Source organism: Cyanistes caeruleus, chromosome 5 (genome assembly GCF_971803275.1).
Source record: "Cyanistes caeruleus chromosome 5, bCyaCae1.hap1.1, whole genome shotgun sequence".
Taxonomy (NCBI): domain Eukaryota; kingdom Metazoa; phylum Chordata; class Aves; order Passeriformes; family Paridae; genus Cyanistes; species Cyanistes caeruleus.
In genome coordinates this window covers 43539887-43557063 of record NC_141705.1, presented here as the reverse complement: position 1 = coordinate 43557063, position 17177 = coordinate 43539887, and the positions used below count along the sequence as shown (strand labels likewise).

The 17177-nt window shown below is 39.4% G+C and overlaps 1 protein-coding gene and 1 long non-coding RNA gene across 25 annotated transcripts in view; one reads left to right on the top strand and one right to left on the bottom strand.

Moving 5' to 3' along the window:
- Window positions 1-12896, bottom strand: part of GATB (glutamyl-tRNA amidotransferase subunit B) — a 42329-nt gene extending 29433 nt beyond the window's left edge. The window contains exons 1-2 of one of the 2 annotated variants that reach the window (XM_086891494.1): window positions 12715-12896; window positions 10621-10771 (exon numbers count right to left, since the gene is read on the bottom strand). In XM_086891494.1, the coding sequence (XP_086747620.1) occupies window positions 10621-10771; window positions 12715-12881 (318 nt within the window). In that variant the 5' untranslated portion in view covers window positions 12882-12896. The remainder of the gene's footprint in view (window positions 1-10620; window positions 10772-12714) is intronic. The other variant, XM_086891493.1, reaches the window with a different exon arrangement.
- Window positions 12897-15850: 2954 nt separating this feature from the next.
- Window positions 15851-17177, top strand: part of LOC111927824 (uncharacterized) — a 201906-nt gene continuing 200579 nt past the window's right edge. For all 23 annotated transcript variants that reach the window (XR_015287535.1, XR_015287538.1, XR_015287539.1 and 20 more), the window contains exon 1: window positions 15851-15980. This is a non-coding gene — a long non-coding RNA (uncharacterized LOC111927824). The remainder of the gene's footprint in view (window positions 15981-17177) is intronic.

Here is a 17177-nt window from a genome sequence, read left to right as displayed (position 1 = left end):
CAACCAAGATCTCTCTATTCCTGCTACTTGTCTATTCTTTACATCTAGACCACAAGTGGAAAGGCTCCTTTTAAAAATTTATCTTTACTTTCAAGATCAATTTAGTCAAGACCTTAGTTTTAAACACAATATTCAATAGCTATTCAAAACTATACATAATGCCTTCAGCAGAACAAATTCCCACCAAAATCAATTTTCTAACATCTTTTTCTTTAACAACAGGTTTAGTCCTTATAGAAATATATTAAAGAAAGCTGGCACCTTTTTACATAAAGATGTATGTTTCTATATTTAATAAATTAGCATGTTTAGATTTTATAGAGGGTAGGTAGGATAACTGGGAAAAAGAAAGAAAAAGTATCTAAATTACTCTCCTGGAAAAAGTTTATTTTTGCTACCTTTTACAAAAAAAACCCCAATAATATCTGCACTAACATTTGCACCCAGGAAGCCTATCTTACAGAACAAAATATTCCTTCTACTAAAAACGACAAAATCAAAAGAATTCCCAAAAAATTGGTGAAGTTTTTGATTCTAGGTCACACATTTTAATAAAGTAGATTTAATATCGACTGGCTATCTTAAGACCTTCAATCCTACTTACAATCATGAAAAAAATCAGCATTAATCAGATTACCTACAGGACTGTTTATCTAAGAAACATTTAATTTTAGCTCCTTTTCATTCAAAATAATATCTGAAAGAAGGAAGTAGTACAATGTACTCTGCCAGTTCTCTGTAGACCAGACACTAATCTTTAGAAACCTCAACAGATATATCTAATCACATTTTCAAGTACTTCTATTTCATCTCACTTTGATTTTTATTTGCTTCTACTAATGGATATACTCAGTCTTACTATTCTAGCTGAGTTAAAAGTACCAAATTGCTGCAATATATGGTTCTTTGAAGTGCAATCATAAGTTAAACTTCAAAATAGAACACCCTTATATGTACTTAGTCCCAGTGTAATTGTGGCTGTTCAGTCTGACACTGTAGATGAGTACTTACTGCTCTGCAGCATTCTGCCTTGGCATCCTCCCACACACAGAGAAGGGACCAACTGGAGCTATGCATGTACAGAATGTACATAAAATAAAACAAGAGCTGACTATTTCTCAAATTTACTTCAATAGATTACAATCAGACTCCCTCCCCCAAAGCACGCAATAAAAATTAAAAATCAAGATAATTTAAGTCCTGTCATTTATTATGTGTTCAAAGAACCTACATCCCAAAACTTGAGGAATCAAATTTCAGAGAAATTTTTAAAAGCTTCAGTTTAGTGTCCTCTGCACTTAGTCCACTATGCTACTTCACAGCATGTTTGCTGCCCCAGTATGAGCATTATGTTATTTTCCCCAAGGAAGGGGTTAAGACAGAAGGGGAAGAGGCACCAGGCATTTTAAACTGAGATCTTAGCTTTATCAAAAGAGATTCCAGCTTAAGAGAACAAAATGGTAGCTCAGAAGCTGAAACAACGAAAGTGAGGAGAGGCATTAAACATACTTATTGCACTTTGTAACTCTACTTTTCCATAATCCAGTACCAAAGCTATATATTGCTACACAAAACATATTATTGCTAACCTTGTCTAGTGGCAAAGTTGCCTTGTGGTGAAGCAGCACACAACGATTCCAGTCATATCTAAAAACCAAGCAATTCTGCCATCAAGAAGTACTCAACTGCCAAACACACTACTTCAGGTGTACTCAACAGAATAAGAGGGCACACTTTCTCAAAGCTGAAGAGCTTGGCTGAAAGCTTGTTTCACAAGGCTTAGGATGAAGGAAGCATCTTCCAGTGTTAGCGATGACCAGAAAAATGCAGCAGCAGTAGGGAGAAATGCTGACCCCTGGGAGCAAGGAAAACAGAAGGTAACACCAGATACAAACATATTTCAATAATGACAGACTTTAAGGTTTCTCAGCCCAACAGGAGTTGCTAGAAGAAACACAGAAGGAAAAGCCCATTCAGACCACTGAGTAGGCAAAGTGCTCAATGGTGTCAATAGAATATATTTATTTTCTGGGTAGCAGCCAATCCAGATCATATTCTGATGTTTTCTGATCAGCAACATCTAAAAACAAATAAAATTCTACCCTGCAGAACCAGTTCCAAGGAGAGCCCACAGAGAGGACAAGACAATGGTGATAGAGTGGTTCATGAAACTCATAACTAAATGCTGTGCTTATGTGGTGTTCCCATAAAGAAGTCCAGGACCTCTCTAACATCCATGCTCTCCCTTGTTGATATTAGTCTTCTGCATCTGCCACACGGCATTTTCTGACTGCTCATAAGGATGTTCCCTCTCTAATGCCAGCTGGAATTTAAATCACTGCTAATGCTATCTGATCCAAGGCACATTTAATGCAGGAAGATCCAGTGATAACATTTCACTGCTGCTGGAGGTAGGAAACTGAGCAATGGCTAAAACTTAAATTACAGACTATGAAGAAATCCAAAGGGAAGAAGATGTTTAAGGAGAACCATCTCAGACCTTAAATTCCTACACAGAGTTTCAGGAAAAAAAGGCTTTTGAATGTGCATATCATCTGCCTTCTCCAACATAACATAGATTTTTTTTAATTTCTTAAATGAAGACAGAGCATTTAGGACAAAATAGCTTGTAAACCAACTCCTACCCTGTTTCTCCTTGCAGATGGTCCTTTGCTCGTAGGCTTGGTGAGAGCTAGCTCCATAGTTTTCTGAGTTGTAACAAATTCTGGTCTTTGATACCCATTTACTGTCATTTTCTATTATTTCTAAGTCTTGGCTATCTGCCCTCTGCTCCTTCTTGCAATTTTTGTGTGTCTGAGAGCCCACACTAAATGCACATTAAACTCTCAGCCGTTTGCTCTGACTCTCTCATTCCTTTTTTCTCCAACAGCTATCTCCCAAAACATGCTTATTTGTTCTCAGCCATCAGGCTGACCCAGATCTCTTAAGAGAGCACAATATACAAATTTGGAATAAACCACTAGTGGTCTTTTACACCTAGGTAAAAGATTCTACTAATTCAGGAAAACATAATGCAACAAGTCTTGCCAAAAGCTATTAAGAAATTATTTGAGAGAAATTGTAACAGATAAAATGGTAATTATTTACTTTTAACAAAACTTGTTTTGCAACAGCAGAACCAACAGAGATTAATTTCCTTTAAATAATATCCCTAGTTTTTTTTACCTAAGCAGTGACCCCAAAACTCTCCTGTGACTCCCCCATCTTCTCATTTCATCAAACATCCCAAAATGAGTATAAAGTGTCACAAGTACCTGAAGAGCAGCAGCTCAAAAAAAAATGACATCACAGGGGAGACTAAATTGATAATTTTTTCTTTTTATCCTTGCTATAATATTCATAATAACTCTCTACAAGCCTAAAATTTTCGGAGGAAAATTTGGCAGAACTTGGCAGCAAAATTGCATAACAAGCATTTCTGTGTAGAAATTAACAGTCCTTCCTTGTGGTGAAATCTGCATATGTAACTAATAAACATCACTTGCAGAAGTTTACACAATACTCTCAAAATCAAATACAGTCATATTTAAGGTGGCAAGGTGACTGATAATCAGAGAGAACACAAAGAAATTAATTTTACCCCAGGAACCAATTACAGTCTAATTGTGCCAAGATAAGTTTCAAACAAAATACAAAAACCTGACAGTTATGCAACATTACTCACCAGACAGCTAACCATGAAGATAACAGAGGCCCAATCTACAATTATCTGTCATTACTGTTGGACAATGCTTCCCTAAACACCTTTTAATGAAAAACTCTTCAAAGAAATAATTGCTAAGAAAAAGAATGAAGTATCAAGAGGTCCATTTGCAAAGTTAAAATGCTAAGAAATTGGTAGAACCTCAAAACTTTTGCTTAAGAGAGGGCTGTTTACATACACATGTAGACAACATAGCACCTTGGGTTTCCTCAAATGGAGTCATCTCTAGATTCAGACTGTCTACATACTGGGAGAAAATGAAATAAAATCAGTATCTTAAGGATGCCAGAACACCTATAGTGACTGATAACAGAGGCAATAGAAATTTGCAAAAATAAATCCCCTCTCAGGTCCAACTTAAAGAAATTCCCAGCCCAATGAGAAAAGCTACTGCAAAAAGCTAATGTGCATTTCAGCAGCAATTTCCAAATGAATTCAGAAAGGGGGGACATTGATATGTCATGCACGGGTTGTGCTGTCCAAAAGTGTCAAAGATGGCAGAACAACTCCAGTAATAGGACTGTGTGAAATAAAGGAAACAAGATACTGCCAACTCCTGCTCCCACATGAAGAAGTAGAAAAATACCTGTGTAAAACAAAAGGTAAAGCAATTCAAAAGAAACAACACAAGAGGTAAAAGAAAATACACAGGCAACATCACTGATGCACTGAAGGATCTGCTGAAATAGGTGATAGTAAGATGTTGTATCAACTTCATGCCATTCTAACTGGCAAGTTTGCATCAGCCACAGGGACCTGTTAAGGATGAACAGTAAAGCCAACAAGAACAGAGAGCTCAACACTTACTGAGGTGCTAAGGAAACAGCCCAACCTGAATTGTTAGCCTTGACAAAAAGATTAAAACACCCAGAATGAGGGTCAGAAATACTCATAAATATATGAGACATAGCAAAAAGTGAGAGAAAATGTTACAAGAGACTCCTTCAAAGCTTGAGAGAGAAGAAACAAATGTCACAAAATACTTCAATACACAGCACAGCAGAGACATCTCCAGAAAAAATGGCCTAAGTATGATATCAAGTTGAGCTAAGCACCTGCAGCAATGGAGGAAATATAACATTTCTCAGACCCCAGTGAAGAAGTTTGGTTTCAGAAGTAAACCTGGGGCTGTGAATGATCCTATGAAACACAAAGAAATAGAATGAGAAACAACCTGCACCATAACCCAGTCCTGAAAGTCACCTGAAGCCATCTAATGGTCTTTCAAAGGCCTCTTCTGACCAATACAACAGCTTTGAACTGATTAATAGTTTGAAATTATGTAGGCAGACTTAAACTCATCATGAACTTGGACATTTAAGGGTCTGTGAACCACAAAGGCATCCTCAGGGAGCAATGGTTTAAAAGGCTAATTCACTCCTCTAGTCTCTTTCTAAATTATCTGGGATTTTCTTTATAGAAGCTTTCTGGACTGAAAGCCCAGCAAGCTGGGACTGTGTGAGCGAGAAAAGGCTCTCAAGCACTGACCATACAATGCATGTTGCAAACCCAAATATTATCAGGAAAGAAAGGACTGCAACAGAAAGGTACCATCAAATTCTATTAAAAAAAGTACTCTTTTTTCTCCTAAGTACAATTACCACAGTTTTAGTGAAATAAGTAATGAGGAGTTTAAATGAATCTAGACATAGGTAAATGGCTTAAAACAAGCATGAACTTACTTTTTTCATCAGGCATTGACACTAATTTATTTTTAGAGGAGAGCTCATGGATACAAAAACCTAGCCATCATATCATTTCAAAGAAAAGAAGAAAATGTATGTAATGGAAGCTAAAAATCATCCATACAATGATCAGAAGATTGTTCCATTCCCCATGAAAAGTGCATGCAATTAAAACCGTAGTTATCAAAATCAAGATATGAAGCAGGCTTTTTTTTTCAAAACAGAGTAGTACAAGAAGGGAGTAAATTCACATGCATGCCAGCAGAAATGTCAAAACAAAACTGAAATCACAAGTTGGTAAAGCAGCTGTTGCAATCACCAGATTTAACAGGCACAGGATATATAAAAAAAAAATAAATCTAGTTTCAAGCTGTAAAATATAAATTCTGGTCTCAAATGCTGTTTCTGTTTCAGTATGAATAGCTGACAGACAGATCCACCAAAATCTCACAAACCTCTCAGAGCCGTTGAAAGCAAATGCATCAGATAAATCTGATATATTCTGATGAATTGTAGATGTTATTTAAGTCTGGTAATCCATCACCCAAAACATCTGGAAAAAACACTGGGTACCTGCCGCTGCTAAGAACAGATGGAAACACCCTCTATAATCCCAAACTGGGTATTAATCCTGAGACATGCCTGGGCAGCCCCCTCAGCAGCCTTGCACTGCAAGGCAACAGCCTGATCCAGGTGCTCTCAGTGACTGTGCAGTGCTGCGCCAGCTTTGGACAAGTCCGAGCCTGGAGCTGAAAGTACCAGAGGTGCAATGCCAGAAGGAACAAGGGCTGATAGCTTCTCTAGCATTGCTCTTTTCCATGAAAAGGAGTGATCTGATTGCCCAAGTGTTTCTGAAAAGCCTATTGTAAAAAAAAAAAAAAAAAAAGATAAAACAGATGCTGTTCACACTAAGACGAGAATGAAATTCAAATGCATGAGAAGATACAAAAAAATTCAAAATATTTAAGACTGTAGGTCTAATATTCATTCAAATCTTATTAATTTAAACTTGGGTTATGTAAATCCTAGATTATTTCTTTATATTCTTGCATACAAAGGATTGCCTACAATAGGATCACAGTTTCACTTCAGTCATGCAGGAGACAAACGTAAAATGTGCAACAAAGACTAAACACTGACAAAAAGGTTTCAGCCTTTAGCTGCTAGATCTACTATTTTATTTCTCTGGCTGAGCTATAATTAACTTTTAGTCAGCCACCTTCATCATGAAAAAAGATAATCATGGATTCTTTCTCTGTGAGCCCAGTTTTAGCTTTAAAAAGCTTTCTAAAGCCTCTCAGAATTTTCATATTGGGAGGGCAACCACCTTTATGGATTCTCAGAAGAATTTTAGTCCAGTCTGCAGTCTAATGCACTATTTGCTAGTATGTATAGAATAGGTTTTCTGAAGATACCACACCAAGATCATTGCTAAGTCCATTCACAAGGTAAAAACCCCAAGCTTTTGCAAATTTCATTACATGAAATGAAATGTATGTAGTCAGATGTAGCTCAAACTGTCAGTGAACAAGGAATTGGCTGGATGGTGGCACTAAAAGAACTGTGGTCAACAGTTCAATGTCCAAGTGGAGACCAGGGAAGAGTGGTGCTCAGGAGTTACTTTAGGAACTGGAGCTGTTTAATGTCTTTGTCAATGACAGGGACAGTGAGATCAGGTGTATTCTCAGCAAGTTGTCTGATGACAACAAGCTGTGTGATGTGGTCAACATGCTGGGGGGCAGGGATGCCATCCAGAGAGATCTGGGCAGGCTTGAGAAATGGGGCTGTGCAAACCTCATGAAGTTCAACAAGGTTAAGTGAAAACCAGGAGTCCTCGCTCCTGGACTGTGTTTCCCTGGGGAAATCCCCATTTAGAGTTTTCCTCCCTAATTTGCCCTAAACTATGACAGTCCTGCACATGAACTGGGGAAATCCCAAGCACCAATACAGGCTGGGCAGAGAGCCCCAAGGAGAAGGACTTAGGGGGGTTGGTTGAGGAAATGTTCAGCATAAGCCAGCAAAGCACACTTGTAGTCCAGAAAGCAAACCATTCTCTGGGCTACATCCAAAGCAATGCAGGCAGCAGGTCAAGGGAGAGGATTCTGCCCCTCTGCTCCACTCTTGTGAGCTCCCACCTGGTGTGCTACATCCTCCTCTGGGACTCCCAACATAAGAGGGACATGGACCTACTGGAGAGGGCCTGAGGAGGAAGATGACCAGAGGGCTTGAACACCTCTCCTATGAAGATAGGCTGAGAGTTGCTGTTCTTCAGTATTGAGAAAACTCCAGAAAGACCTTACAGCACCTTCTAGTACCTAAAGAGGGCCTACAAGAGAGCCAGAGGGACATTTTACAAGGGCTTGTAATGATAGGACATAGTTTTAAATTGACACAGGTTAAGTTTAGATTAGATGTTACAAATAAATTCTTTACTGTGAGGGTGTGAGCCTGTTACCACAGGCTGCCCAGAGAAGCTGTGGCTGCCCCATCCCTGGAAGGGTTCAAGGCCATGCTGGATGGATCTCTGAGCAGCCTGGTCTAGTGGAAAGTGTCCCTGCCCATGGCAGGGGGACTGGAACCAGATGAGGTGTAAGGTCCCTGGCACTCAAACCATCCCATGATTCTATAATCATTTTTTTCCTTCTCATGCCAAATAGGAGGGCACCTGCATAGCTCCTCTTGCCTGCAGCTGTCTCTCAGAGGCACTTTATGAGAATAACACAGTGACTTCCACTGTGATGAGCCTCCCAAGGCCTACTTGCAGCAGAAGCATAAAATAAGCTGTAACCTTACCGGAAGCAAATATAAAAAAGAAAGCAGGAGGAGAGGAGGAGAAACACATTCTTCTAGTTTCACCTCTCCTGTGTAAAGCACAGCAAAGGCTCTCACCAACACTGTGACCCAGAAATGCACAGCAACATGAAAAGCTCCCTTCAGCACCATCACTTCTGGTCCCACTGTGAAGGAGCAAATACTAGGACAGCTCTCTATCACAACCATCTTGTTGTCACACAGTAAATTTAAATCCCTGTGACACTGAAATTTCAGCATAGTTGTCAGGTTAAAATAGCAGTCATTCTCTTCTAGAGACAGCACAACTACGGTATAAAAACTTTGCTGCTTTTTTTTTTTCATTTTTCAACAAAATGGAGTCCAAAGGAAAGGCCAAATATTTATCTTCTAAGCAGTCTTATTAGGCTATAATTTAACATTTATTAGAGTTGCTTTTGTTGGTTTGGTTTTATTCTACAAGTACTCTGAATTTTCAAATCTTCAATCTCTCAAAATTTACCAAAATCCAATTCTGCTTCAGACACTATTGCCATGTACAAATTTACACAAAGAAAGCAAACCCATCTGATTCCAGAACAAATGCTGGTCTCTCAGCAGCAGCAGGTACAATGGGAAAATAAAGCTCTGACTACTGACTGGATTTTGCATCACATTCTAACATGCAGGAACATGTATTTTGTAACATCCACTTTCAACTCTATTTTCACCAGTAAGAAAGAAAAATCTTTCTTTTCTTTGTATAGATAAAAGCAGCTAGAAGAACCTAACATAGAATCACTACTTTAAAATTAACCTAACCATTCTGGATTTTTTTCTTCTGCGGTACAGTTATTTTCTCTACCAAAGCCCACATGTACTGGGGTCTTCTTAGAAAGGTCATACCAAGCTTCATCTTAAAGCCTCATTAATAAAGAAAAAAGACACACACATACTCTGCACCCTTGATACACAGTAACATACAGAAAAATTAAACTCCTCACAAATGCTCATTTTTGTTCACTCAAGATCAGCTTTTCTACTTGACTGAAGATAAGCATTAGACAATTTAAAGAGAGTTTCTGTGCATTAACAGAAGGTTAAGTAGAAGGTCCAAAACCAGGATCTTGAACTCTTTTGGATTTTCTGACTAACCTAGCTGTGTCCCCAAATGAAAGGAACTAATTTTCTGTCTTAAAGGCTAGCTAGACTCTTCTAAAACCAAATTATTGCATAAGATTCCCATTATCTCTGCAAAATTTTCAGAATTTCCATATAGTTAGATCTGAAACTCAGCTCTGAACTGCCACTGGAACCAGAGAGAAGTCCCAGTTTTATCAGCATCTGAACTACACTTCCTTAGTTTTCGATACCTTTGCAAATACAGAAATAAAAATAAAATAATAATAACAACATAATTTTTCTTTTTAAGGATCATAACATATATCAAGACCCTAGGAATACAGACACTAATTAGTTCTCAATTTTAGATTATCTGAGGCTGTTTTATGGTGATGAAAAGCTTCAATTAGATTTAAATACATCTCTGTAACTGGAATTCAAATCTGCACTTTAATGAATATAGTCAGTACTTTAAATAATTAGTCTCCATTATAGGCTCTGCAGAGTTGTTGCATGTGGCAATGCTAAGCCTATTAAATATTTATTTTCACTGTATTGTAAGAGCTTATGTTATAACTTCTTAACTTTTATTTTTAAATTAAACTTGTTAGATACTCAGAGAATTCTACAGCAGTACTGTCATAGCCATCACAGTTATAATTAAGCTGTGAATTCAAACACTTATTAAGTTTTCACTAATAAACCTTATTGCTAAGTGCTAGCTAGTTATTCTGACCTATTAATCCCCAATGTCTCACACAGATTACTTTTTTTTAATAATTGCTTTGCTCTGGAAATAGGAATGGTTGACACTTTCCTAAATTGGAGACTTTCTACTCAGGAAGCAACGTAACTCCTCAGTGAGACATTCCAAATGGCAAATGACAGCTACATAAACAAACATGTGGGAAAATAACATCAAATAGCCACTCAGAAATCTAAGATGGTCTTCTCTCACTGGGCTTTAGGCATCTCTCCTATTTAAGGAATTTCCTGTGTGGCATACTAACCAAACACACCCACTCTAGCCTCAAAGAAATACCACAATCCATTTCACTGCATTGAAGAGACACTCCTGATTTTTTCTTCTTTGCAGGGGATATAAAGTATCTGAGGCAATAACTAGGGAGTGAGGAAGTTGAAAAGAAACAGTTCTAGGCATCTCATGTTATGAAACAATCAGAAATTAGAAAAGTAAGGGAAAGTAGTCATATATATGAATTTCGTCAAGTCCGGGGAAGAATAAAATATTAATTAGAAACATATGCAAAAGTTGTCTGACATTAATACTGACATAAATGAAATTGCAGCTGAACTTACTGGTAAAGTCCCTGGTAAAGAAGCATCAAAGAAAGATACCAAAGAGTTGGGAGGTGCTGCAAACTGGACTTGGGAACCAGAGAAGAGTTTTGAGTTGGAACTGATCTGTGCATGAATTTCCAGACCCACAACTGGTATCCATGGAGCAAGGCTGAAAAGGAAAGAGAAGAAGGGAGAAACAATTTAAATACAGATGACATTAAAACCCATGAAAACTTAGAAACAGAAGAATTAGGAATGCTTAATTTATTAAAAAACCCCAAAACTGTAATTGTAAAAGCACTGTAAACAATGTTGCAAATACATCTACACTGTAATGGGCAAAACTGTGCTGTGATACTGGAGAGGCTACAGGGACTACATGGCAGTGTTCATTATATGCAAAAAAAGAATGTCATAAAAAAATGTAATGGTTTAAAACTTTTAACTTTTCCTTACACGAGAAATCTCAGAGAAATTAATGAGGCACACTTGCATGCTGGATGAACCCTAATTTGGTGCCTCGTGAAAATCCCCAAATCATCATAAATATGAATTACTTCTCAGGTAGTTTGATAAATCTCCAACAGACAGGTGGCACAATAAATTATGTATTCTCTGTCAGATAGACACTTGCATGCTGGGAAAGGTGGCTCTCCAGAGCAGCATTAGTAGAATATTAGCATAAACATTAGTAATGTGGTAATAGAGAAATCATCATTTCAACTAGAGAGCTACTGTTCTCCGAATGTATTCCGCAGAATAAAGCTTCTCCATATCATCTAAAAAGTAATTGCAATTCTCACATCCATAACCTTTATATGGACAAGAGAAAAAGGTCACCTTTACAGTATGAATTGCTTGACAGTTTCTGTAAGTAATTATCTGGCCTTGTACAAATGAACTGGCACAAATAATATTTCACTGATGAAATCACATTTCTGTGGCAGAATACTTCAGCAGTATGAGTACCCAGATAGCTATGGGAGATAAGCAAGCAATGGAAAAACATCAAATAAATATATCAAGTACAGCGTTCCTTCCAAAGGTGAACATTCTACATTGCCAAGATTTTACTTCTCCATGTGCCCTCCGACAGCTCCAACAGGAGGACATCCCTACAAACATCAAACTAGTGATGCAGATGACATTGATACTTTAGGAAGAAGAATGTTATCATGAAAGATTAAGGTTCAGATGTTTAAACATTCAGATGTTTACACATTTTCTTTCACTGAAATAGTATTACTCTTCAGTGTTTTCAACTGATCATACAAATGCTTCAAGGTTTAAGAAATAATGTGGGCTTTCTTTTACATTTTGGAGGAAAATGTATTCCATTGTTTCCTGTACTCTTCAGAAATACCTTTCTGTCATATCATGGCATTAAAAATTACACCAGGCTTTCCTTAATCAGTGTATTGGCTTACACTCAGAGAGAAAGATACGTGCACCAGTCACTTCTTCAATCCTACTAACAACACTGATGAGGCACCTGGAGCTTCTTGCCGTTTGTTCAAGGATTATGTTTATCTGTGCCTCTAAAGAATCAGCAGCGCACTTCTGCCGGTGTCTGCACAACTTTCTTGAAGTGATCAGCTGTGTAGAAACTCGTGGGACACCAGAGAACAGGAGAACTTGTTCAGCCCGTGACTTTCAGTCGCAGCAGAAATAAAATGCTCTGTTTCAGGCACACCGCCCGAATCTCACAATACTCCACTGGAAGAGAAAGCCTCTTCTGGACTAGACTAACCCTCGGAAACACGCTCATGGAAGCTGGTGCGGCCCTCGCTGTTGATCCTCGGCACACGTGAGCGCTCACGCCTCCCGAGCTGCAGGCCCTTATCGCAGCCCAGCGTGTCAGAGGGTCACAGCCCCGCAATTACCGTCAGAGCTTGGGGAGGACTGCGAGATAAACGAGTGCTGAGCCGGCGCTGCCAGCAAGCCGTGCATGCCTTACGCCGCTCAGAAGCCGGAATTTACACCGGGCCCCGCTGCTCTCACCGCCGCTGCCCTGCCCAAGCCCCGAGCCCCAGACGCGGCCCCAAGGCGGGATTGCCCCGGGGCAGAACTGGCTCCACCGGCCCCTCTCCCCGCGCCGTCCCGGCACCGTACCCGCTCTTCCCCGCCGGCACCGCCCCGCCTTTCGCGTTATAGGCGACAGCCCTCTGCCCGCGGGGGAAAGGCCCGGGCCCGGGCGCCGGCCGCCCCGCGCCGTGCTGCCGCGCTCGGCGCCAGACCCCGCTGCACCCCCGCGCCGCCATGGCCGCCATTGCCGCCATTGCCCTGCTGGCGGCTGCAGGCGCCCGCAGCGCCCCCTGGGAAATGCAGTCCGGGCTGGCTGCGCGGAGCGCGGGCTGTGCGGGCGGACTACAACTCCCATCAGGCCGCTGGCCGTGGCGCTGGGTCCGCGTGTCCTCTCCTTATCCCGGGAATGCTGGAGCGAGAGATGGGGATCGCTGCTTGGCTGTTGTTTAAAACGCGTTTGGTGGCTCAGGTCCTCCAAGTGGGTTGTATGTGGCTTCCTTCTGGGCTTACGCTGACACAAAACCGTCTGCTGTTTTACTGGCGGCCGTTTGCAAGCCTTGGGCATCAAACGATGCAGTACCACGCGGCTGAGATCTTGGGGCTTAACTTCTCCTATGTGGAGCAACAAGGTTCAGTCTCGGCAGGGCCTGGGGACGTTCTGTGGTAATAAAGGGTCTTGTCCAGGGCATATGCAAACATCTTTAATGTGTACATAGCTAGATTGCACAGATAACAGATTTAATGACATTCCGTTCCAAGCCGCAGGCGTGTGGAGCCTAAATGGGAATGAACATGAGCTGCTGCTGCTGCTTATGTCATCTGTGCACTATGTCAGCACCTGCCAACAGAAGCTGATCCGTCACACACACATCAGTGAGGCTGATTTCTTCCAGCAGAGGATACTGGTGCACACAGGCACTTCGAGCTGTCTTAGAACGTTTATGGCCTCTTGTCTTCCCAAGATCCAGTCTGAGATGCTGAATGGCTCTGAATCATGCACAAGATAATTTACTCGAGGAAGAAGATGTCTTGCAGACAACGTTTTGTAGCACTAATTTTTTGATATGTTAATATTTTAAATGAATTGCCTGGAAGTGCTGTATAAGAAGAACCAGTTGAGAGATCCCATCAGCAGGCATTGACCTATAGTTACTTGTACAATATATCTTGTTTCAGTTAGTTTGTCACATTCTTTTTCTTGGGAAATATCCTTCCCTTGTACAACAAAGAGTGACCAAGAAAAAAATCCCTTTCTAATAGAGAAGAACTGACCACAGGTCATCTTGTACATGTTGCAGAGATGGAAAACATTAAAGTGGCCTTTTTCCTTCTCTCCTGAAGAAAACTTCACATAGGAGGTAAACTAATATAAAGCCTGTGTAGCAATCTTTAAGCCAATGAAATATTTAAGAATTTTGATAGTTCTGATTTGAGGAAAATCCCATTTTCATTTGGACTTAGCAGGGGCCCGTGCAATGTCTTGTGATGAAAAATGTTTTTCAGAGTGAAGCTACAGCACATGGTTTTTATTTCTGAAACAAATTTATTCTCTTTACAATTGTCCTCCATGAACTCTGGATTTAGGTATTATTTGATCCTGTGTAGGGATTGGCAGGTCATTTCAACCCAGCTGTCAGGATGGGTTCTAAATATAGCTCTGAAGTGTCTCTACTGCTGTAAAAGTGGTAAATTTCAGATTATTTTACTTTCTTTTAATCCTGTTATCCTGATGTAATAGAAGATTTCATAAATAGTTGCTAAGAAGTTAAAACCTAATGAATTTTAAAATCATGTTACTTAAAGCCTTACTCTGCCTTGATTGCACAGACTTCTGCCCTTTGCACATATTATTTAGAAGGGAGTAGACAGCACAAAAGGATTGAAATCCATCCCAAACAATTCCTCTGGAACTTTTAGCTGTATTAGGTGTTGTCTTACAGAGAGAGGAAGACTGGGAAGTGTCATTGTTTGTGATTTAAATTGTCTCAATGTTATTTTAACTCCTTTCTCAGGAAAAAATCCCATCAGAAGAACCTTTGCAGCCTTTTGCCAGTAGCCAAGTAGGTAATAAATGAAAGCCCACATCCATATACAGGAAGCTGGGAATAATTGCCTTTCCCAGCAGCTTACTTTGAGGTGGGAAAGGCTACATATTTATTCCTTATTGCAGTGTGTTTATAGATCATGCTGAGGCTTGGAATAGGAAAATAGCACTGCATAAAGATTTGTGCTCTGATAGTTCAGTACTATGTAGACTCATATCTTAGAGAGGGTGGACCCAGGGGGCAGTTTGCTCTGAGTCTCTTGTTACTGTAGGAATTTAACCAATGTCTGAGAGGAAATTGGAATTTTATTGAGAGCAAAAACCCAACAGCATATAATTTAATCCATAAACAATCAGTCTATTCCATTTATCTGAAAGAAGATCCCTCTGAATTTTAGTTTCTAGGGTTTGAGCTCTAAAATCTGATTTTTTGCAAGTCATGCTTAGCAGGCATACTTACTCCTTTTGTGGACTGTGAGGTCTCCTTTTGGTATAGCAGGGAATGGGTTATTCAGACTGGGGTGTTTGTTAGATACTTCACAGGCTGCCTGCAGTGTCTTGTTTCAGCATGTGAAATAAGGAACAGACAGGAATCTCTGCTAGATTTTTGAAGCAGGAGTTGTGACTTTTGGAAGAGCAGATCCATAGTCTATCAAAAAATCACACATTGGCCTACAGGGAAGAGTAATGAAGCCAATTCATTTAGGGACTTAATAGAGCTGCCTTGTATGATCTGCTGACTGTGTGTGTATGCATGCATGCAGTGATAGATTGGGTAGTATGAACAGCCTCATGATTTGAGGGTTCTTGTGTCAAAGTGCCATCAATTTCCTAATTGGAACATAGTGCCATTTTACATTATTTACCAAAATTGTAACAACTCAAGAGTTGAAAAATAAGGGCCAGACTTGGCTAGGAAATAAAACACCACAAGAAATATGTATGTACAAGCAATTTCTATAAACAGTAATGAAAACATGTAAGTTACATCAAAGTCCTGGTGTAGAAGGTGAATTATTATTCCTCAGAGGCTGTGTTGTTGAAGAGAACCAGTATCCTTGGTTCAGCCACGAGCAACTGTGTGTTGCCACCTTTCTGTACTGGTTTCACCTGGTGTGCCTTGCCTGGGAGTGCTGCACTGAGCATTGGCTACATCTGTGATTTGAATCAGGTGCTGGCAATCCTGAAAACTCTTGCTTAGGAGCTGGAAGTGAAGTGGTTTCTGGGCTTGTTTTAGCTGAGGTCTGGGTAAACCCATTTGGCAGAAGCAGTGTTTGAGGAAGTCTAGTGCCACTAACCTTGTCTGAGGGTGAGTACTATCCTAATTTTATTATTTAATAAATTAAATCCTTTTTTTTCCAATGTGAAGTTCCACTGTTATAGGCATAAGAGGATTTCCTAGCATATCACTGCTGTCTTGGTATTGCATCTTGATTAAGTTGGAAAATCTACATTATGAGCCTATGCTACCTTTAGTATGACTCCTAGTTGCCTAAAGATTTGTTTCTTTTAGTTGAAAATCAGTATGATCTACCTACAGGCTGATCACTCCATTAGACTTGGACCTGCTATACTGCACAATGTTTTCTAAATGTTGGAGTTGTAATTCTGGAACTGTGTCAGGTTTATACTCAGATATAGTTCAGTCTATAAGGAATATGTTATAGTGGTTTGCTTTTATAGTGTATTTTCCAAGCAATGGAAACTGCATTTGGGAACAGCAGAGGCTAAGCTAGATCATCTATAATAAAGTTAAATAAACTTATTGTGCAGAATGTCTGTAATGATTATGCAGAAGGAAGTGATTGATAATATTTCCGCTGATCAAAATTTTGCTAGCATGTTCTTTCTATTCATATTGGTATCTGCAAGAAAACCTTTAAAAGGTCTTTGTAGCTTTTGGTTTTTTTTTTTTACTTTGGTCCATTTAGAACCAAAGAAAGAATAGAGGGAAAAGCAGAGAGAGTAGAAGTGAGACTAATTTATTCTTGTATTTCATTTGCATTGCATTTCTGTGTAATGTTCTTCTTCTGATTATAATTTTCAGCTTGAAATTTTCAAAGAGCTGTTATATCTGAGGCCTGTTATTTCCTAAATTAAGAGCCATAACTCTTGTTGCAGGCTGTCTGTGACTTTATATATATATATATATATATAAAAGTCATGGATCTAACATTTCAGCAGCATATAGTTTCACATAACTGATACTCAAACAAGAACTTTCATATTCTCAGTTATAAGATTCCAGCTGACGGCCCAACCTAGGAAAAAATAGACACAAAGATCTATGCTAAATTTGTTAAAGAACAAAAATTTTCGCTGAACAGTCAAATTTGGAATACACATCAAAGTGATTTGCCCTTACTATTAGGAATCAACAAAACCTTCAATTATTATTGACTTCTCTGTCATGAATAAGGTGAAGGAATAGTTTGAAGGAATTGTCAAGCAACATAATGCTGGGAGTAAGCTGGTTATAATAATGTCAATAGTTTAGTCTAAAATT